The sequence below is a fragment of the Notothenia coriiceps genome, unplaced genomic scaffold (genome assembly GCF_000735185.1).
Source record: "Notothenia coriiceps isolate Sejong01 unplaced genomic scaffold, NC01 NC01_scaffold00029541, whole genome shotgun sequence".
Classification (NCBI taxonomy): domain Eukaryota; kingdom Metazoa; phylum Chordata; class Actinopteri; order Perciformes; family Nototheniidae; genus Notothenia; species Notothenia coriiceps.
Genome location: NW_011362242.1, coordinates 40,225 through 63,703, shown reverse-complemented (window position 1 = coordinate 63,703; position 23,479 = coordinate 40,225). Strand labels below are relative to the sequence as shown.

Genomic DNA, 23,479 nt, shown 5'->3' with positions numbered 1-23,479 from the left:
AACCACTCTGAAATGGAGGAGGCTGGGTGAGAACATTTGTTTTAACTTTATACACAACTGTCCAAATGTTTTCTCTGTGATGGTTTGAACCAATTTATACATTTTCAACACAATAGAAATCCAGGTTCTGGGAATGGTGACATCATCGTAGCAGTGCTATTCAAAATTAAAGGTCACACAAAGAAAGAGGAGGAAGCTAGACTAATATTAGGTTTGACAGATGTTTGAAAAGAGGCCTCGATTTGAACAGTCATCTCTCTTGCCTACTGGTTGAGTAGCTATATGGATGAAGCTTGTTCTTGAATACCGACTGTAGCACATTAAAAGTTAATTTTATGTTGACTACTATTAAAGAGTTTTTGTGCAGTTTTGGTTTTTCACAAGAGTTTGGTTCATTCAGCACCTTATAAACCCCACATTGTGATGGCTTGTCAAGATAAATTATATAAACTTTGTCTGTGTGTCAGCTGTGATAATCCAATCCAACTTTATTTATATAGCACTTTAAAACCTTCAGACCAAAGTGCTGTACAGAGAGATAAGCTCACAAAACATAAAATAAATACATTTAAAATAAAAGATACAAACACAAAACAAACCAGAATAAACGTAATAATAAAAAAACAAAAAAAAAACAGCCTTATAGTACAAACAATAGACCACTGAAAGCAAATAAAAGCAACAATCTACTTGTTTACGAATGCTAAGGAGAAGTGGTGGGTTTTAAGACGGGATTTAAAAACAGACAGTGTGGGAGCCTGTCTGATTAACAAGAGAAGGTCGTTCCACAGTTTAGGGGCGGCAGCAGAGAAAGCACCGTCCCCTCTGCGCTTAGACTTTGTTTTTGGCACCCTCAGGATAAAAGCCATTCTTTGTTTTTATTTGCAGCAGCCCTCTTCCATCCTCTGAATCAGTGGCACACGGAGAGGAGGGTGAGGACGATGGCACCCTGCCGTGCACAGAGGACGTCATCTGTAAGACGGAGCAGATCACCAAGAACATTCAGGAGCTGCTGAGAGCCGCCCAGGAGACCAAGCATGAAAGGTAGTTTATGACTAATAGAAAACTATTCAAAAACAAACCACCTTATTCATTTACGTGCTGTAATAAAAGCATAGACTTTATGTTTTTTTCATGGCTGTATTTCTGTCATTCTGCCTGTCAATAGTAAATAGTATTTCATTCTCTTTAAGCTGCTTCTAGGTCAGCTGTTCTCAATAGTTCACCCCAGGGCCCAGAACTATGATGGGTTTGGATTATAATAGCCAGCTAACCAGTGACTTATTAACATCTGATTTAATGGCAATTTTTATAGTTATAGTAAACCAGCAGCTCTCAGTCATTTGAGCCTTTTTATAGCGTAGCCTCTGTCTTGAAAACTGTGTCTGCCGGGGGTAAACCGTGGCTCTTGAAATGCAGCTGACAGGAAACACCACATGACCATCTATTCCCTTGCGACCGGCCAAATCCACAGCAAGTTAGTGTAGTCAAACTGGTTTTCTTTATTCATCCGTGTCTGTTTACAGTAACAATTTACTGTTAATATTTTCCTGGTTTTTATCATGATGTTTTGAGATATTGGATGTTGTCCATTTTACCCGATCCTAGTTTTTCTTCACTTTCAATTTTTTTTAATCTAAACTATTTAAGAGATATTCTCAAGGGTTAAAATTCAAAGAAAGTGGTTCCTGGAAAAAACATCATTTCAATTTGATCTCTATTAGTGGCCCTAATGTGCACACATACTGTTGTTTCATTTATTACTATAGTAAGTGCTTTCCCAAGGAGTCAGGGGCCTAATGTCGGCTTTCAGTGTGATTCGAGGCTCCTTCTGTTAGAGCTTTGGTCTCTCCGGGCAAATGAAACTGCTTTCACTTTGAGTACAAGTCATGATGTTGATGACAGCTGTTTACTTTGAAGCCTTTGCTAGCCCAGTGTTGTATTTGCTCTTTTTTTTTTTTGTTGCTTTGGTGACACATACCATCCAAGCTATATGTCAGCTCATAATCAAATACAGTAGATGGGCAGTGTGTCATAAATTCTGAATGTTTACAGAGCTGTGCAAAAAGCAGTCATTGTTGTTATAAGTTTGTGCAAACATCTCAAATTTGATCTAAATTGTGCAGTCTGCTGTATTTCTAAAGAGTGCTTACTGTTGGCACAGGGAATCTTGCCTCAGGCTGCTCTTTCTCGTAATGTTAGCTGTTGAGCATTGTTGTATCTATAAATGGCACAGGAGTGGTTGATCAGCCTTTTGTCTTTATCTCCCTCAGCTTCCTGCCTTGTTCAGAAAAGATCTGCGTGGCTGTGAAAGAGATGGCCGCCCTGTTTCCCAAGGTAAGATGACTCCGACCCACAGCTTCAAATCCATCCCCCGAGCAATTAAGGGATTTATTTTTTGTTTGAAAACAGCCAAAGGGAACCTTTTAATGACTTGTCTAGACAAGGTAGGACCTGTTCATTGCATGACTTAGTTATATATGTACAGTTAATCAGATTACTTTGCTTTATGTTTACTGACACACACAGCCTGCTGACTACAATGAGGGTTTATTTATGGTGGTTGTCATCTTATCAAGTCTCCATCATCGCTCCTTCCCCCTCACAGAGGCCGTCCTCGGACACGGTTCGAGGCTCTCTGTATCTCCTCACGTCCAGCGCCAGCCGACTGCACGGAGAGTGCCAGAAGGCCGCAGAGCACAACCCCTGCCCGTCGGACATCCAGCTGGTCACTCAGCAGGTCATCCAGTGCGCCTATGACATTGCCAAAGCTGCCAAGCAACTTGTCACCGTGACAACCAAAGAAAACAATAACTAACTAAAAATCCAAAGACATTCCTGATGCACCCAAAATAGTTGATTTAGATACCGCTAATTTTTGTTTAATCAGTGTTAACACAATTTTTTCTAATTAGTCGGCAATTATTTACGTACATTCCTTAAAAAAAAACAAGATGCCCCATGTAACAGACCAATCTAAAGATTATTTTGATGTTTTTGTATCATGGTAATACAGAGTAAACAAACAAATCTGTTACTCCTCCTAACCTCACAAAGAGATAACAGTTTACTCCACACAAAATCCAAAAGTGCAATGTTGTGTGTATATAAACAAAGAACAACAAGCCTTCTACATTGTACTTTCCACATAGAGGTCATCATATAGATACACCTTTTATCTACACCATTGTCATCTGTTTATTTTCCTTTTTTTATTTGAAATGTTTTTAAGATGCAATGACAGTATTTTAGTCTTGAACCATTGTGATGCCACTTGCTTAGAGTTCAAATGTTTGTTTGGTGATTATGAAAGTAGCTTCAGTGCATAGAGCACCATGTAAGGCCAGCAGTACAAATGGTGTGCAAACCTTCATTCCATCCAGCAGCTCCAGCAGGGGATTCAGCAAAGTGACAGTAGTTCTTGGAGTTATAATGTTACAGCCATACTTCTGATGTTGTGTGTGTGTGTGTGTGTGAGAGAGAGAGAGAGAGAGTGTGTGTGTGTGTGTGTGGCGCAGTTGTGTGTATGTTCGACAGGTGTGTGTGTTAGNTCCATCCAGCAGCTCCAGCAGGGGATTCAGCAAAGTGACAGTAGTTCTTGGAGTTATAATGTTACAGCCATACTTCTGATGTTGTGTGTGTGTGTGTGTGTGTGTGAGAGAGAGAGAGAGAGAAGAGAGAGTGAGTGAGTGTGTGTGTGTGTGTGTGTGTGTGTGGGCGCAGTTGTCACAGAGATGGCCTCGATGGCCCCTGTGAAACCCATTTTGAATCAATTTTAATAGCATTATGCAAATATATAAGATGTATGTATCTATGTAATTCTTTATCAAAATAACCCAAATGCTATTCTATTTATGAACTGTGTGTCATACCTCTAAGAAAATATTAATGTTTATTTTCATAAGATTTGTTTAACATGATGCTCCTCGCAGACTAACTTTTGTTCTGAGGTTTGGGACGTCTCAGCTGGCAGTGAGTTATGGGCAACCTGTGATCTCTGTCTATTTGGTGTGGTGCTCTAACTCCAGTGTGTTCAATGCTACCTGTGGTCACATGCGTACAGCTATGGTTTACAATCACTGAAATTAATGTGCCCTTAAAGTTAGAGTAGAACTTGGGTCTTATGTTTCACTTGTTGTTGTGAGCCAGATCAGTCTCAACCAGGGGTGTAAAGCTAACCAGAAAACACTGCACACGCCAACAACGACAATTAAATATTACTCAAGTAGCTGTAGAAAAGCTTTCTCAATAGGTTGCCTGGATGGAGAACAGGTTTAAGACTCAAAAAGAGGATTATTAAAATGATGATTACACCATTAAAGTATTCATTTTATTTTTAAAGTAATTTTTTGTTTTGGACCAAAACCGTTGGTTTGCTTACAAGCTTGTTTTGTAACTGCATTGCACAGTCTACTCTAGGCAGTATAATTTTTTTTTTTTTTAATCACTTAATTAAAAAAATTATGTTTGCATCTTTTTTTCAGGATGTTTTGACCATGCAAAAGTATTGTTATTTTCTAACAATTAATTATACATGTGGACAGATGTTCTTAATGCAAAACGATGTAACATTCCAGTAACTCAGTCCATTATGCTTCAACGTCTATTTAAAGTTATCCAACTGTAGCCACTATAAACTAGTGGTCATACCAGACCAAGTTATCTTTGGAAAAACCCCTGAGTGTAATGAACTGCTGAAGTTTGCATTTTATTCCTTAATAATCCAGCTTTCGTTTGTAAAAGAAGAACGTCTTATTTCCTCTTTAAAGATTTGCAGTCTTGAAAGTTCCTGCAAGTCATTTTAATGATAAACTTCCTGAAATAATGACGTACTATATCAAAAATACCTTCTTTGAGATACCAAGTAATTATTTTGAGGATGTCAATCATCATAATGACTTGCAAGATATATTTTTTTTAAATAAAAAAATATTGAAGTTCATTGGTGCCTGCTCTCACTGGCAGCAATGGGCTTCCATATATTGTGTATTTGTTCCAACCAATTATTAATCCAAAGGATTACTAAATAAGAAAAATCCTTCTCTAGGCTATATAAAAAAAAAACACATTTTAAGATTACAAAATATATATTTTAAAGTACATTTGTCAAAAGCTAAAATACAAATGTTTTCAGTTACTTTCCACCCCTGGTTTCAACCCTGACATTTGATATCCTGTAACTTCTAGCCTGCCACTGCCTCTGTGGTTGAAAACTATTCCTGCCTTAGGTTTAATAAAGTATAATTCATACTTCAAATATCTCATTGTCGTGTGTGTACTTGTGTGATGAACAAACAGCGGTATTAGCACGCCCATGTATAAAGTCCCACCTGTTGGAGGAGCAGGAAAGCGATAGGGGCTGACGGCGCTCCCCCACCACACCAACCTCACAAGAGTTCCGGGTTCTTTCGGCCGAAAGCTGCTCGCTGCTACCGCTTTCACACGGCAAGACCATGGCTCTTCTACTGGATAACCAATTCAAAGACCTGCCTCCTGACAAGGCGATAGACACAAAGTTGTTTTTGGAGGCTGTGTCTCATATTCCTTCATTTTTTGGTGAGTATACCCCCACTTGAACTCGATAAAACTTTAGTGTTGGAGGCGACTGTTGATGTTATCGCATTCACGGTTCATAGAAGGCTGACTTGTTCCCCATGACACGTTCAAGTGACCCGTCAAATCGTAGTTATTTTACACATACCAGAAGTGGAGCTGCTGCTGGGTCACGGTGAGGGGTCGGACCCAGCTGTTTAACCTAGAGAAACTCTTTGTTTACACACTGAGCAGAGCAAACATTGGCCTCATTGTGCCTTTTTAACTAGAGACTATGCATTCACTGTATTTTCCTCCCTCTGTGTGTATTCACGTCAAGGCTGATCTGTATTCATCCTCCCCTCTGTGCCAGGGACTTGTGTGATGAAGTCATTCATATTTTATTGCTTTGCTCTCAAATGTCTGTTTCTCTTTCAGACTGCTTGGGATCAAATGTATTTTCAGTCATCAAATCAGACATTAATGGCAACATAACGGTAAGATACAGATCTATTAGGACTCTGGTGTGTTTTCATAGCACTGTCACAAATATGTAACGTGCAAACTCAACCCCAATGTGCCTTTTTCAGAAAATTAGAGCAGTTTACATGAAGGATCCTGCAAAGTACGTCACCCTGCAGGACATTGTGGAGGCAGAGCGAGAAGCCCATGCAGCAGAGTGGCCTAAAGTTGGAGCAACACTAGCTTTGATGTGGCTGAAAAGGTTAACACTCCATAAGCTTAATGTTATGTCATACTGTATGTTGAATATTCAGCTGCTGAACTAAAACAAAGGTATGCTTTGTCTCTCCTGCAGGGGTCTCCGTTTCATACAGATCCTGCTGCAGAGTTTGGCAGATGGAGAAAGAGATGAGAACAACCCCAACCTAATTCGGGTTAATATCACCAGAGCATATGAACAGGCGCTGAAGAGATACCACGGCTGGATTGTACAAAAGATTTTCCATGTGAGGAAAATTTCTCTTTATGTTTTTCTTAATATTTTATGGAAATATTTTTGAAAGTGGACAAAATCGGACCACACCATAGATTATCCTGCTTTGTTGCTTTTCTGAGTTGCATTAAATAATGTGTTTCTGCTATAATTTTCCATCTTATTCTTTGCTATAGTATTATTTTATTCTTGGTAATAATAACCCTGTATTTACCTCTACATTACTGTTAGCCTAAATGATATTTTTTCCCGTTGCAGGTAGCATTACATGCAGCTCCATACAAGTCAAACTTCCTCAAAGCTCTGTCAAAAGGAGAGGAAGTGAAAGAGGAGGACTGTCTTGCAAATGTGCGTCAGTTTCTGGTGAATTACACTGCCACTGTAGATGCCATCTACGAGATGTACACCAATCTGAAAGCCGAGCTGGACTACACTGTGTGACGTCCCGGGACATCTGTCCACCTCTCAGGGTTCAGACGAATCCAGTTTTTTAAAAGTTGTTTTTAATTGAATTACTTTTTCTTTCTGTCAGTGTGGTATTTATGATTACTTTGATTATTCCTTTTTAAAATTACCATGGTATATTTGGTCTTAAAATCATGAAAATGCCTTAAGATTTTAAAACATAACAAAGGGTTATTTGTTTGATTTAAATAATTTAAGGATTTTCTACAGCAGCTCGTACTGTGCAGAAGGATGTTATTGTGTGTTTTATTTATGACAAAAACAGGTGGAATATAATGTATTCCACAAAGAGATTGAACAAGTCTGTAAACACTGTTATTACACGTCACAATATATGTTAAAACCTTACATTTCAAATGTTTTCTACCTCCTGAAGCAGCCCTTGAAGTAGTTTAAAATTAAACAGCTTGTTTCAGCAGTGCATTATTCCACTTGTGCCTTGGTGTTACTGCAAGCATATCCAAAGCTAAGCAAAAAAGATGTTTGCAATTCCATTTTACCTTCAAAGCTACATTTAGCAGAGCCAGAACAATTGTATCAGAGGGCTTAACCGGAGTGTGTTTGTGTTCAATAGAAGGTGTGTTAGACCTTTTTGTTTGTATTGTATCTATGGTTCTATGGCCTATTTTATTCCTCCTTGTCAGATCTGATGTGACTTCTTTTATCAGCATTAAAATGTCAAACCAAATTATTCATGTTAGCGGACAGCACATCACTTCATACATTTATTAATAACTTATATCTGCATTTTCTCTATGCACAGGCTGGTAATGAAGTATGATCAAACGTGTTTAATCATAAGATTTTAAAGTATGACTTAAAATAAAAATATAATTGTAACTACCAAGTGTCTTAATGAACATCACACTTAAAGTTCATGAATTGTTCTCTAGGTGGCGATATTTACTTACTTGACATCTGTGTTCCAGCTAATACAATATTTTAATTATGTTCCTGCGGGAAAAAAACTGATATGCAATTTAGATACAGTTCCAGTCATAGGCAGATCTTAAATTACTCTAAACAGCAGTTCTGATTTATGTTTGTAATTTTGCAAGAGTGGATTTGTGCATTTTCAAAAGCTCTTTTGGTTGACCACAAATTGATTTGCTCTCTGAAAGACATTTCTGAGGGTGATTGCAGATTTCTTTTTAAAAACCAAAATGATCTTGAACACTCAAACATCTGCTGTAAATTGGAGTAAAATCCTCTCTCTTCTTTGTGTCTCCTAATCCCCCACATCAAGCAGCCTTTTCCTCTGGCCAGTCTTACTTATCTGAAGTGTGTCCCAGAGGCCATGTGGCTCTGGTTCCTCTCCCAGAGGAGCCTGAGCTAATCGTCTCAGAGCGAGAGGAAGAGCAGCATGTCTGTAATCCTGAAGGTTTATCAGCACAGCGGCCTGGCCTGTCCCGGCTGACAGATAGGACGGAAAAGCTCCGAGCTAAGCTAGGACACAATAGGCTAAAGACAGGAAATCATTTACGACAATGCCTCAATGACAAAGCCACTGACCTTTAACTCTGAAATAGGTTATCTGCAATGAGGTCATCAATTGAATATTGCAGATTCATTCCAAACAGTGCACCTAATGCCATTATTCACAACATCCAGCATATTTGTTTTATAATGGTCTACTTAGAATGTTTTTTTTTTTCTATGGTGACCCAAAACAAATTACTGCTATAGAATCCAATTTAGGAAGACAAATGAAGCAAAATAAGAGCAGGCCCACCGCTATCTACGATTAGCAATTTAATAGCTGGGTAACAGCAAGCCCATTTCTACATAATGTGGAATCCATCTTCGAGATATCATGTGTTTTTCATACATAAATGTAATTTTAGAGGTGGCCTGTACATTTTCATTTCCACATATGTATTTTGAAGTATTCAATGTCTTCTGCCTCAAGCGATGTCCATCCATCTCGACTAACGTAATTCACTATAACAAAATTAGCTATTTAAACTCGTATATAGAGGAACCAGTCCAATATCTTTCAGCCAAGGATTGATTTACATCCCATTAAAACCTGAGATCCTGCAGTGAAAGGAGACATTAATAAAAATGAGATGTATGATTGAAGAATAAAAACTAGCCAGGTGGTTGAGCTTTAAATCTCTTTGCAATAAAACCAGAAATATGACTCATCTTTACACAATTAGATTATTGTTCATGAATATAATAATAACATTATAATTCTCAGCGACATGTCAAATAATGAGTAATAATATGCAATAACAAAAACTATATGTTGGGTTTAGAAAATGTCATTTACTTGACAATCCTTATTGAGAAGAGGCAAAAAAGGGTTGAGGGATTAGGGTCATACATTGCAAAATGTAGTTATTCCAACAACATACTTCATGGAGAGCGCTCACATTTTCATATATAATAATTGCACTTTATAATTATAGACAGTTTGCCTTATAACTCAACAGGCTGACATAAATAAATATTATTACAGAACCAGTGCAGACACAGAAAGAACTACTCAGTCATACATCTTACACCATCAGAGATAATGTAGCCCTAGATATAAGGTGGCCTGCTCTCTAACATGGCACTCATATACACCCAGGTGTTGTGTAACACTGTCACAACCCTTTTCATTCAAGAAACAATCTCTTAAAATCAAAAAAGAAAAACAACCAAAGGGCACATCTTGCCTGGCCTGAATCGCCACAGTGTTGATTTGGATATGCAACAGTCGTAATACATTGTGCTGAGCATGAATACATGAAATCAATAAATGTTAAGTTACGTAACATTCTCTATGGCTGCGTAACTAAATAATATATTCACATTTGTATACAAATTATCAAAAATGTTTCCCCATACAGCAGCCAGTCAATTTGCATCATACTGCAGAAGCCTGGTGGGTTTTGAGTAACAACAAAGCAGCAGACAACCAAATGTTCATTTAATATTTAGGAATGTTCTAATAAGAAGCCATTTTAAGGAAAACCTATATTCACCAAACCATCCTTTCCAGACTCAAGTACATGTTTTCAGAGGGGTACCAATGATTATTTCAGTTCAGTACATTTCTATTTTTTGTAAAAGCCTACAGGGGAATCCAAACATCTGCAAAATACATACATGTTCAAATGAAATGGGGAAATTCTGATTAGGTGCTCAGCATCAATATTTAATGAGGAACAGCAGGCATATATGATGGCCATTTCAGATATAAAAAATAGAACATCCATAAGATAAACCTGTATCTTAAGTCTTGATTATCAGTTACTGTTTCAGGCTCATAACACAAAGCCTTCTACAAATACAGTACATGCACAAACTACAAACCCATGTCTCATTCTCACAGACGTCTAAACTTCCATCCTCTATAAAAGGTTTTGTCACTTCTGCGTCCCGTTGTTTGGCAGCCCCCACCAGCTCTTATCTGTAGACGGGCAGCTGGATGTGTGTTTGTTGGTGGTGCTCCAGTAGCGGAGGCATCCCCATGGCTTGGTAACCACGTCCCAGCATGCTCTCTTTGATGCAGGGAGGGTGGATCTCACTGATGAGGCACTCCAGAGACTGCAGGCTGCTGCTGAGTACCGCAGCGTGGCACAGGCTGGAACTAGGCAGCCCACAACAGAGGTTTTGGTCTGTGCTGTAGGCCTGGATATGAGGAGGGTGGAGCTGAGGATGATGTCTCTGCGGTTGGTGGTGTGGATGGCGGTTTGGGTGGGGGTGGAGATGGGGGTGTGAGAGCCCCAGGTCTATAGGCTTGCTCGCCAGCACCTGAGAAGGATAACAGTCGCTATTAGGGGTGCAGTCCCAGAGTGGAGCGTAGTACTGTCCCATAGAGAACTCCCCCTGCATGCAGCTCAGAGAAGAGCTGCTGACCCGCTCCACACTGGCAGGATGGGGTCTGTACGCCATCTGGGGGGGCAAAGGGTGGCAGGTTTCAGGGGACTCGTCCTCTCTGTGCCTCTGAGCGCCGTTACTCACACTGTACATCCTCATGGCTCCCTGCTGATAGGGCGGCTGGATTTGAGGTTTATGCTGCCACACGGAGTACTCTCCCTTCTCCAAGTATCCCGCTTTGGCTCTGTCTGCACTCTGTGTCGGGAGCACCGCCCCTGTGAAGGCGAGACTGCTCTGGGGGGGCAATCCCAGCACAAAATCGGAGTCTGAGTGTGCCACCGCGGCCACAGCCTGCAGATAGGGGCTGGCTCGAGCCTCCCCCCCCAGCTGCAGGGCCTGGCTGTGGGGGACTCGGCTCATCTGCCTCATCAAGCTTTGAACCTCTGCCAGCTCAGACTGGGGGGCCAGGCTCTGATCTCCGGAAGCCATGCCTGAGCTGGAACACAGTGTCTCAATGGGAACATCATGGGGCTTACATGAGCTTATATGATAGGCCTTATGCCCGTGTCTGACTGTGTAGCCATTATTCAGAGGATTATTGTACGGTGCCACAGGATTCTGGCTGTTTACATGTTTAGTCCTCCTGCCCTCTGAGTTTTTTAGCACACCTTTTGCTGACACGGAGGCTTTGATGATGGCCAACAGCCCCTGGTGGCCTCCTGTGTACAGGTGGGAGTAGTCACTGCGTGTGCCTGTCGTGTCTAACCCGTTGACGGTTTTGTTTATCTGTTTATGCTGTGGCACCCGGACCTCAGATGGAAAGATTTTGATGGACAGAGGGTTGTTGGCGGTCTTCTGGGCAAAAGCATCCAACTGTGCAGGAGAAGGGTACCGAGAAATCATGGAGGCTGGCTCGCCTGGGAAAAAAGAAGACGGAAACTAATGATTAGTATATTTTCAGTTAAATTTGAAACTTGTTTTGGGGGGGAAATGCAGACATCACCATGTCCTATAAACACATTTTAAGGAGGGAAACACCTCCAGCCCTGTTTGATCAGTGCCTAATGAAATTATTTCAGACTTAGTTCAACCCAAAATTAGGTTACCCTGGGAAATCAAAAGGCAGGAATTGGGAGAAGGAGGAGGGAGGACCTCATTTAACTGAAATGGCTCCAATGAGATTTATTTGATGACATTTAGCCGTTAAGCCACAGCAGGATTTGAGCAACACCGGTTCCTGCCTATGAAAATTTGGTTCCACTTTATGCTTTTATGAACCTGAACCGATTCTACTGTGAAAGCTTGGAGCCTAAACTGTGAGGGAAAAGTTGATGCAAATGGAAAAGAGCAATCACAAAGAGAACCGCTGATTGAATTGTGTGCCGGAAAGCTGACGGGACAAACTAAGATTGGATTTAAACACTATTATTCTGGCAATTTCATGCCTGCTTAACTCCCGGCGACAAAGGAAAGGTGGAAAAGGCGCCCCATTTAAAAACAATAAATCACCTGGTAGAAATTACCGCCACCTTTCAGAGTGACACTTTTATGGAACTCCTGACATAAAGAGAAAAGGCGGTGAAATTAACCTATACAGCAGAAATCATAGCAGGCAAAAGAACAAGGCTGTAATCGGCAATAAAAGGGGCGCAAAATAAAAACAAAACACTTCATTTCATTTTCAATAACAAAACCAATTCCAGCTATGCAGGGGAGAGATCACTTGTTGTTCCCATTTGAAATTGATTTGGGAGTTCATTTCATTTCTGGCCTACAGTGAGCCTCCCGACTGTGAAAATGAATCAATCTACAAGATCCATCTCATGAAAGAAAGAAATTGGGTGTATAAAATGGAGGAAAAAGGGTAAGGCGGAGTGTTCAATCCATCCAGCAATCTCCCAGCGGAACTGAAGGAACAGCACCATGGTGCCAGAAGCATGAGTGAATTCTACAGAGAAATATAACAAAGCAAAACACTGCTTATTATGTAGCGAGATGTAGTGCTGCAATAGAAAAGCAAAGCTTATGGGATGTTGGAGAGGTGTTCAAACTGTATACAAAATCAAGATTTGAAAGAGGTGACAAGGGGGAAAAAAGCCAGCTGCAATCATGATATCTGCCCTACGGCTAAAAGCTGAATATTTATTACCAGAAAGGACATGTAGAGCTTCATAACCACCAGCTTAGATGATGAGAAGGATCATAAATCTGACAAACACCAGCATTGGCACCACTGCACAAATCTTGTCTATGTTCTGCCTGGGATAATATAACTCAATTTAAAAGATAAATGATATAGCAAAACAAGCATTTCAGCCGTTTGTTGTTCAGTAAAATGTCGTTGTGGAGCTCTGCATGCTGCGATTGGCTTGCTGTTCCACAAACACTTCAAACGCTTTGAATGCTAACACGTCTTCACAGGGTGTCTGATATTGTTAGTCCGGAGATTACAGCCCTGTCAGAGCCATGGAGACACAACACAGCTGCACTTCCCACTGTGGCTGCCTCAACGCGGGCACTATGGAAACCTCATTAGCAAATAGGCCATCCCCACTCTGCATTCACATATTTATCATCTGTGGACTGCTACTGTGAGACATATGCATAGAAAGGGGATCATTTTAGCCGATCCTGACTGAAGCAAGTGGTGAAAAATTATGATCAGACACTACACGCTGTCCTATATTATAACCAGAGGTAATTGTTTCAATCTCGGGGACTTTAATACCAATCAGTGATGTTAAATGGCCGTAAACTGAACACAGCATATGTCCCAAAGCATGTGGTGGCTGTAAAACTTAACCTTGAAGTCATTCTTTACAGTCTTCCTTCCTGCAGAACACACCCAAGTTAAAAAGTGTCTAAAATGTGTGCTTCATTAATTACAATCTGGCAGTCATTCCCTTTTAGAAGTGCCAAGCAAGCCTACTGTGCGGCCTCACCCAAGCTCAACATGAGGGCACATGCATACTGGTGACAGTGATAATTGAAGAAGTGCATCAGGTTTAACCTCTATGGTTCTCTGCAGGTGTTCAAAGAGGTTATTTGCACTCTAAAAAGGGAGCATTTTAAAACATGCATCAGTCGCTTCCAGCTCATTTTGGCCTTTATCCTGAAAACAAGCAAACAAACAAGTACACTTTTTCAAATAAGGCCGAGCTTCTTAATTATTATCACGCTGCAATTATCTGTCAGCTCCTTGGCCCCCTTTGTATCCCAGGAATTTGGAACTGCAGCACAAAAATGTATGAGCCACTGAATTAGTAAATATTTTCACCTAGCAGATGAGAATGTTACAATTCCAACACGAGTTCCTTTAATCATAATGCCCTAAGGAGAGGAAATAATTCATGCCTATATTAAAGTAGGTTTGCATTTTTAGTAGATTATCATAAGCAAATAGGCCAGAAGAAATGGTTTTGCATACACTAAAGACACACCAAAAACAGGTCTTGTTTTATGAGTTAACAAAAACATCTGTTCCTCGTTTAGATTCTCAACTAGTATCTCTTTGTACAGGTTTGTTTTATTGACAGCCACTGTAGACAGAAATAAATAATGACGAGACATGGAAACAAATATGAGGCTGTTCACATGACAACAGGGAAATGGCAGCTATTGTCAGGTGAGGAACGTCAGGAAGATAATTAGCAGTCTGACCTTAAGCACTTAATCACCCTGAACCTGCAGACTGCACGCCGCTTCACTCTGACACAGACGGAAAAACAGCACAGGAAACAGAGCGCCAGCCACTTTTAGCGAACAACCGTGCCCCAGAGCATCCTGCAGTGCTTACAAATTCAAATTCTTTGACCCTTAACATTTTCCCCCAATTGCTTTTTTGATTGAAGTAGTTTACGCAGGATGGAAAAAGCTTGTTTATCTTTCTGTTTTCCTCAAAAATCTGCATAATGACACTGTTGCATCTGCAATCCTCGATGGATAGATTTAATGGTCCCCGCAGCCAGGCTTGAATGTTTTCTGGGTTGGAAGGGGGCTCCACGCATTAAACATGCTGCTCAACTGTTGTGGCACCACGCTGAGTAAAACTGGCACACTTTCATAGGAAACACCTAATCCCGATTTCCTCTTTCCAAGCAGGGGACGTGCACAGTTGGGGGTAGGAGGCCAATTATAAACTCTCAATCACCACCAGGCCTGATTTATTATGTGTGTGTGACTTAAAGGAAATAGATTATTGTAGTTTAAGCCTGAAAATATTAAGGAGGGAATACATTGAGTTCGAACCATTCAGTTATTTATACATGGTCTTTCATAACCCATATTCCACCCCCATACAATCCCACTCGATGCTTTGTGCCACTCTAAACTGGCTAATCTTTTTCCTGTGGTCACACTTGAAGCCATTTCCCCCCAGATTAGAGCGGAGACCTCATTGTTTCGGAGCAGTTTCAGTTAATCACTAATTTATGGGCAAAACAAGCCCCAGAGGCAGAACTGAAAACGGCACTTGGACAGGCTCATTGCGAAAACCACGGCTTCCAAATATGTTATACCCAGAGGGATAACATAAGAGAACCATTAGAATGACCACCGCCTTCCCACATGAGATAAAAACTGAACATGCATACATTATTCCTTGTTAATATCTGTGCATGTGAGCTGAACAACCAGAAATGAAATCCCACAGGTCTTTGATGTTGTGCTGAATACTTATCGTGCAACACTTGGTGCGATAACATGTTTACCAGTGTCTAATCCTCAGCAGGAACATGGCACTGAGAACTGCTGGTTAATTACAGAACAGTGTTTCTCAGCAGGCACAGATATTTGTTTACAGCACCAATAATCCTGATATTTAAAATACTCTCTGCCGCCTTAATAACCAGGGACTGAGCACAGCACTGTCCCAAATGCATGTATGACCTATGTCTCTATTACCATGGCAACCTCCTCTATGCACATGTCATTAGAGCCATGTAATTAATTGGCCCTGACTTAATTCATCTCTTTGAGGCGGGCCTCTGCAATTGACTATGTGCTGATTAGACGGAGTAATAACATTAAAAGAAGCAGCTGTTAGCTTTTCCCCTTAATTTAGGTCAACATTGAGAAATATATTTAGTCATTTATATCATATGTAAATTACTAAACATATACAGCTTGAATGGACATCCAACTCTGTATTAGTCAAATCATTCCAAAACACAACTGTGTGAGAAAATATCTGGCTCTTTAATGAAAATGTAGAATCTAAAAGACGTACAATTAAGGGTGAGAATTTAGAGCATTGTAAATCAAAAACAAGAATACATCTGTTAAGTCTCAGATTCTAGGTCATTTCAAATAAAATCAGAAACCATAGCTCCGTGCTTTGTTCCAAAATGCAACAATGAAGCACGTAAAACCAAAACAATGGGCTGAAAGGAGCGTAGGAAGCTCAGAGTTCAATGTTAATTCTCTTAGCTTCTCACTGAAACAAGTCAGTCATTTGACTCAAACGTATTGATTGATACTGGTCTGATAAGTGGTATCACTACAAAGATAAAGTGTCAGGAGTGTAGTCAGTGGACTTGTGCATTTACATGTATCTCTCATGGGGTTTAAAGAAGATTGCAGTTAATGCCTCCATGTGGTCTCCTCAACCCAGAGGACCATTAGCTGGAGATAAGTGAAGCAGAACAAGTAGACATGCTGACACCAGAACACAGACTCTTAAATCTCACTTATACTCTATTTACAACTTTTTCCGTAAACACACTAAATAAGAATACAGACGCTCATTCACCCCATTTTCACATGTATCCCTCCTTCCATGTCAGTGATCTCTGCATGAAGGGTGCTCACAGAGCGACGTAACCTCTGGGTTGAACACTTAGTTATGTGTGCTCAGAGAGGCTCAGGCGAATGCTCCTTTGCAACAGTGTCACTCCTCATTTGTTTCTGTGCCGCTTGGCCCAGCTTGGGCAAACTTTCCCCTCTCAGAGCCGACCCAAGCACAGGCCAGCAGCGTGGGAAAAAGCATTTCCAGCGCCTGTGCTTTCAAGCTGAGATAGCAGAGAACAGCTCTCATTCACTCTCATCACATAATTCCTAGTTTCCCAGAAATCACTCGCATGGGGCCGAGGGCTTTCATGTCCTGCGCCTTCCATTTATTGATAGCTAAAAATGGAAATGGCTTTGAAAGGCGCAGCAGCGACTAAAGACCGTCCCTATCTAACTCAATCCAACAGCGAGTCATTTAATGAAGAGGCCACACAGACTGAGCTCCCATCAGCAGTCTATTCCCTGCGGTTGTGTTTGAAATGTCAGGCTGGAGCTGGAGGGTGCTGCGCTACACACAGTCGCAGTACATAAAACTCAAAAGGGGGGGAAAGGCCCTGCAGGTAAACAGGATGAGAAACGTACCCCTGGTTCTGCCTGAGGCTAGCTAGGCCCTTCTGTTCCAGCGTTTAGCAGACAAGTGCGCCATTGATTCCCAATTAATATTTGATAGCAAAAAAGACAGAGGCATTTCACCTAAGGAGATGGGAGAGGAGGAGATGGAGTGTAACTGGGAGAGATTTTCATATGGATACGCATTGCTTGGCTAGTTCATAAAGGAGAAATGCATATCAAATACATCTATGCTTTTTGTTAATTAACTACACAGTCTGTCACCATGACAACACAGGTGTTTCCACTTATTTTTGGCTGATTAGACCTCGTCTCTGGGCTGAGTGGGTATTTTTACATCTCTGCTTGTTGCACCTGTTAGATCAAGAACACTTTTTATGGTGCTTTTAAATATATGCCGTTTTCAGTACCTCAAGCCCCAAGCATGAATCCGCCGGAGAACAGGTCTAATTATCCAGACTAATGGAAAACACCTGTGTGTGTGTGCAGGTGTCGATGAAATCTGATCACTACAGGGTCACCTGAGAATAATGTTGTGTCTTTTATACTTCACAAATGATGTTCACTATGTAAAACACATTCAAGGAAGATTAGATTTTATTATACATGAAAAGAGATAGCTTTGATGAAATAACGCAGGCTCATGCAAATGAACAGAACATTCACTAGCAACATGATGAGATGGAAAATATAATCCTGACCACTGCCCTGCTCAGCAGACAAATGTGCATGTGTGTCACCTTCGCTAAGCTAACATTGATAATCAAATGATGGTGACGCCGTTGGAGATTGTACATAATGTTACCGGTCAATATTTGCATTGTCGTGCTTTCTGTCAGACTATGTTGTGAGCCATCCTGTTTCATTTCATTTATAGTGATCGCTCAGAAATGAACTCCTTCCATGGATCTAAACAAATCAAATTATATATATATTGCAGCATAGGCTTAAAGCAATAACAGCACAATAGCTATAACAAGGATCTTTAAAGGACCATATAATTCAGGAGGTTTCATAATGCTACAATACACACCCAGTTGAACCATTAAATGGTAGGTAGTTATAGATCTTCAAAATAGCTTCAAACCAGAGCCAGCATCATAGTATAAAGACATCAGCCAATTTCAAAGCAATTGGGAAAAGCAACCAACAGCAGACTACTATTTCTGCTACTATGATCTCATTATGTGATCCTAGATGGTCCGGGAACATCTCTGCACGAAATAATATAGATGTAGAGTAACTAACATGAATAAGGCCGCTTCTGACCATGAAGGAAATCTGCAATAAGTCACATTCCATCAATTAACCAAAATAACTCTAATCACAAATGTCACTCCATGTTAGGTTGAGACACCCACTCAACCTTTGAGAGACTGCAGTATAATCAGTCATGATGAAGGTCAAACAACACAGACACGGAGCACTTTCTGCACCAAATGTGAACGTCATTAGTTACCCTGTATGTCACTTGATTAAGTCAGTAATTTTAGAGTCCACTTTGACCCGCATGCATATGCACTGCAGGAGCGCTCTGATTAGTTGCCCAATTAAGAGGCATCACCATCATCAGTAGGCCCATTATTTTAAATTCCAGAATAGCTGCTGAAATGTTGGCGCACCGCTAAAACCATGCATGAGCTTCATGTGGAAAGGTCAAGGTGAACATGATTGATTAAAAAGTAACTCAGGAGCATGACCGAGGCAGACAGTTGGTGGTATCTGTCCTCGCTGGCTCAATGTCTTCACATGATATAAGCTCACCTTTGTGGCTGCACGGCTGCAGTTGGGGAACTGACAGCAGTAATGGCGGGGGTGGAACATCAAGGCTTTTGGGTGCGCAGGCCAGACTCTGCGACGAGAGATTCTGCCGTCTCTGGATACAGGCCAGCATGATAGTTCTCTAGGACTGCACACAGCCTGGGTAAACCTGCTGAAGGAAAGGGAAGCACACGTTTTAACTCGATAGCCAATACACTTAATACAATGGTGATTAAAAAAGACAAATTTACAGTGCTTTAAGCTACATGCTGACATGCTCACAATAGTACTGTGTTCAGAGCTTATAGGTTAACCACGTTCAAAATGAAATAGTTAGCACATTAGACATGTGTGTGGCTAAGGCTGATGGGAATCATATTGCCTTGAGACATTTGACAAAATGGAAATGTCAACTTTGTGGATGAACTACAGGAAAAGTCAGAGTATAAACAGGATCAGTAGGCTTCATCCTCTACCAACACGTATGTCAGTGCCAAATGAAATGGCAATCTATCCAAAAGTAAATCATATGTAACACATTCAAAATATTGCATTTAACATCAGTCTGACATTAGAAGAAAACTGCACACTTGCTTGTGAACACTAAAACCCCTGAAGTAGGCTTTCCTCTTTAAGAAATAAAATGATTCTGCACCACCACTTTTTTATTTTTTTTACCATTTTAAAATTCAGAAGTTCTTTGAACTGCTGGGATTGTACATTGAAGACAATAATATGACTCAATGACTCCATCGAGGCCAGGGTTTATTCTTCATACATTTATGGCCGTATTGATCAGCAGAGAAAGCCAAAAGCAGATCCCTCCAAAGAATAAGGCTAGGTCTTAGCAGAGTTAAGTCATATCAGAAGAAATGAAAGACTGTGTCTGAAAGAGACGGCGTCTTAATACAGATTTCCTGATTGAAGCAATCATTCAGAAGATAAAGCCCGGCATTGAGGGAATATTTCAGCGATAAAACCATTTGACATTCTCTTTGATTATCTCAGTCACCAAGTCTGAATGCAAGCTCTGAAAAATCCAAACTCCCCTGGCTACTGTTATGTATGTATATCAGGTACCTTATAGACAGACAACTGCAATCTAAGCAACTAAAAAACGACCGACTTGTAGGGTATAAATATTTAATAAGTTCAATGATTACCGATGGAAAGAAACAGCATTTCAATCACAATGCATTAGTCCCTCACAATGTTAATATAAGCCTGCAGCATGCGGCTGTCAGATTGCTTCTTTTTCTTGCTCAGTTTTTAAGGTTCTTTTGGATTTTTGCTTTCATTTCTCCCTCAGGGTCCAGAGGGCAGCTAAAGCGAGTCAACCACAGAACGAGTGTTCAGTGACGAGCTGCAGAAACATGATTACCCTCGCCTCAAAAGGAAGAAGAGACGGAGTGGCTTTCATTTCACTCAGGTGCTCAAAAAAAGATTCCCTCACTCTTCCCTCTCATGTACCCGCTCCCCTCCTCCGCTCAACATCTGTCCCTCGGTGACAAGCCCACTTCAAACCGCTCAGTGCAACCTGTCTCATCTGAGCACACACATCTGAAGAGCTAAAAGCCTCAGCATGGTCAGATTCCATTTAGAAAATAATGGCAATTTCACAACAACCCTTCCATTACCACACAATTGTCAAGAGGGAGGGGCCGAACACGCAGAAGAAACACAGGGCAGAAAAAAGGTTTCTCCAGGGAAATCCCTTCACCAGCAGAAAATGAGACGTGAATTGGAACACCTTCCATTACTCCCATAATGTGCAGCTGGAATCAAATACATCAAGGTGGGCATTATAATTCAAGGGAAGCCGGCAGTGGCTTAAAGAAAAAAAACTTCCACTGAAAGCAGAAAAGGGAGCTAGAAATTATGCATAAAGTGCAAGTAATGACGGTTTCTTTCATCCTGCTATCTACATTTTAAATTTAAAGGATTTTATGAAAAACTTAAGCTTGAAATTGCCTTTCGACTCCTGAGCAGAATTACCCGGAAAAAAAGGGAAGAGCGATAGGAGATCAAAGTGGTCCCAGAATGCATGATATTATCTGGGTTAAGTTATAAAGCAGTGTCAGTTCTCCAGCCGTTCATTTAATGTTCTGCTCAACAGAAAAGTTTTATGTCTTGCACTTTCTTACAATGTCATATCAGGATACGTCACAATAATGAATGGCTGCAATAATGAAGAAATTAGGTACATGGCAACTGCAAAGTCAGCTATCTTTAAAATGGCAGAATAGTTAAACTCAACCTTCACAAATGAGGTCAATAATCTTTTTTATTAACATAATAGTCAGTGTTACTTTCTCCAAGCCAGTTTTCTACAATTAGCTATCCATTTAGCGTTTAACCTGCCTTTGTGCAAGACATCACTTCTCATATGTCCTTTGTAAGTATTCAATTGTCTTACAAGAGCACATATTCAAGGACTTTTTTAACAGGCATAAGAAGAAAAAGAGCACAAAAGTTGAAGGTTGTGACGAAAAATCTTCCCCACTCTCTGCGACATCCCTGCAGCTGATAAGCAGCACGATGATGTCCACTGAGGCCCTGCCAAGGAGATAAACCTTGTGCTTTTCAGTCTATCTAACTGTCCCCTAAGGATGCCATGGCAGACAAATGTGTTTTTCAAGCCTCTTCCCCGGTCAATGACGGGATGCAAAATGCCAGATTTATATTTTTCCCAAATGTGTCGTCAGTCTTAGGATCAGGAGAGGAAACGCTGTGAGAGAGGAGATCAACTGAAGAGCCGTGAGGGCAGTGATGGAGGGACTTTATAATGGCTGCTTCGGTTTAACAGGCAGAGAGCTCATGCCTTAAATGTTAACTGATGATATCTGTCAGCTAATTATCTTGAGAACTCTATTGATGAATTATCATAGGAGTACCATTCATATTGAGGCTTTAATAGGAAGAACTCCAGGAAGAAATTGTAGGCTATGTGGATCAAGTTTCTTGATATGATAAAGCTATGCATGCAGAAAATGTAAAAACAAAACAAAATGTGCCTTGCCTTACTTTTTACCAGTTTCACAATACAAAGAAGCAGCATTCAAATAGCCATTGAAAGCAAGAAAAGAATCGCCCAGGAACATCTGTCTGACCTTCTTGAGCCTTTCATGGGTTAGCACAGCATCGAGGGTCAGAGTGAAGATAGACGCAAATTGCAAACAGGGAGGCTCCCTCTAAACAAACACGAATCACGCAGAATAATGACACACACACACACACACACACACACACACACACACACACACACACACACACGTACACTACACACACACACACACACACGACACACACACACACGACACACACACTACACACACTACGACACACACACTACACACACACACACACACACGACACACACACACACACACACACACACACACACACACACACACACACACACACACACACACACACACACACACACACACACACACACACACACACACACACCCCTCCCTACCTACCTACCAGCTCAGCTCCTGTTAGCAGTTCTCAGAATCCTCAGTTAATAATTAGATGATAATGAAAAAGGTCCAAGACAAGCACCCTTTTCACTCTCTGGGTGGATTAGCATGTGAGTGCTATGCTAATGGTTTTCCCCTTCCTTCCACTCAGAAATTGCAGAAAAGGGAAATAGCACAAAGACGGTTAATTTAAGAGGGAATAAATGATTAACAAAGAGCAATTGGTCATTAAATAAGATAAAAAGCATTGTGTCTCTTTGAATGAGCATGAAACGGCCCATAAAAAACAATCCATTCGCTGTATAATTAATATTACCCAGGGCTTTTATGCTGTCTTTCAGGTATGGCACTATGAGCCTGTCTAAGTAATGAAGACCAGACAAGTATTCTGACATACAGACAGAATTAGACAGCAGTGCTGCAGCAGCTGCCGGATTCATCTCTATACACCCCTCCACACACACACACACACACATGCACACACTGATCCCCCCCCAAACCCCTCATACATTTTTAATAGAATCTATTACTTCTGGATTAGCCGATAAGAGCTGGCCTGGTTAAATTCTATAATAGTTTGCATAATTGGTATCAGAGCAGCATATAAGAGGGACCCAGATTTTTCTCTTCCCCTTCTCTGGAGAAAAGGAGAAAAAAAAAGGACACAAAGGTTCACATCCAGTATAACCAAACAACCCGGAGCCACTCTGCTCTACGCTCCAAGAACACTCGAGGCCTGCGGCTGATAACAATGAGCTTCATTTCCATTGAGATTAGCTAAATTACAACAGTGTTAAAAAGCATTTCCTATACAATCCACGCACAAGCACAAAATGTATGCAAATACAATCGTCAGGCAATATTCAGACAGATGTCCAGAGCATTCTGTTGGGCGTAAATCATACATTTATATGGCTGGGTGTCTGGGAAAAACCACATTAACATAACAGTTTCTCCCATGAAAAATAATCATATATCCATCACAAGACAGTTGTGGTATAATGAAGCTAAAAAGCATTTTAGTATGAAAATGCTGAACAAACAGACTAACAAACACAGACAATCTTTAAAAGTCCTTCACCTTCTGACACACATTCCCCCCCCCCCCCCC

The 23,479-nt window shown here is 40.8% G+C and overlaps 3 protein-coding genes across 7 annotated transcripts in view; 2 read left to right on the top strand and 1 right to left on the bottom strand.

The window, feature by feature from the left end:
- The first annotated feature begins 6 nt into the window (after nucleotides 1–6).
- On the top strand, nucleotides 7–5,259 carry LOC104958896 (ARF GTPase-activating protein GIT2-like). Of its 4 annotated transcripts, none has more exons than XR_799804.1 (5): nucleotides 7–26; nucleotides 889–1,044; nucleotides 2,274–2,337; nucleotides 2,609–3,395; nucleotides 3,573–5,259. XR_799804.1 is itself a non-coding variant. In XM_010786728.1 (4 exons), exons 1-4 carry the CDS (start codon nucleotides 13–15, stop codon nucleotides 2,816–2,818), a joined length of 441 nt encoding a protein of 146 aa, XP_010785030.1. In that variant the 5' UTR covers nucleotides 7–12; the 3' UTR covers nucleotides 2,819–3,518. The 4 variants fall into 4 exon arrangements, 2 of the variants coding, with proteins under 2 accessions (XP_010785030.1, XP_010785028.1); XR_799803.1 differs by having other exon boundaries at nucleotides 2,609–3,493; nucleotides 3,674–5,259; XM_010786728.1 differs by lacking the exon at nucleotides 3,573–5,259 and having other exon boundaries at nucleotides 892–1,044; nucleotides 2,609–3,518.
- An 80-nt stretch (nucleotides 5,260–5,339) lies between these two features.
- LOC104958897 (glycolipid transfer protein-like) lies at nucleotides 5,340–7,110 on the top strand. Its single transcript, XM_010786729.1, has 5 exons — nucleotides 5,340–5,556; nucleotides 5,971–6,029; nucleotides 6,123–6,256; nucleotides 6,350–6,500; nucleotides 6,746–7,110. The coding sequence occupies exons 1-5, from the start codon at nucleotides 5,454–5,456 to the stop codon at nucleotides 6,926–6,928; spliced, it is 630 nt and encodes a 209-aa protein (XP_010785031.1). The 5' UTR covers nucleotides 5,340–5,453; the 3' UTR covers nucleotides 6,929–7,110.
- Nucleotides 7,111–9,876: 2,766 nt separating this feature from the next.
- LOC104958895 (protein FAM222A-like) overlaps nucleotides 9,877–23,479 on the bottom strand; it is a 17,375-nt gene continuing 3,772 nt past the window's right edge. The window contains exons 2-3 of one of the 2 annotated variants that reach the window (XM_010786724.1): nucleotides 18,887–19,055; nucleotides 9,877–11,682 (exon numbers count right to left, since the gene is read on the bottom strand). In XM_010786724.1, the coding sequence (XP_010785026.1) occupies nucleotides 10,352–11,682; nucleotides 18,887–19,016 (1,461 nt within the window). In that variant the 5' untranslated portion in view covers nucleotides 19,017–19,055 and the 3' untranslated portion in view covers nucleotides 9,877–10,351. The remainder of the gene's footprint in view (nucleotides 11,683–18,886; nucleotides 19,056–23,479) is intronic. The other variant, XM_010786725.1, reaches the window with a different exon arrangement.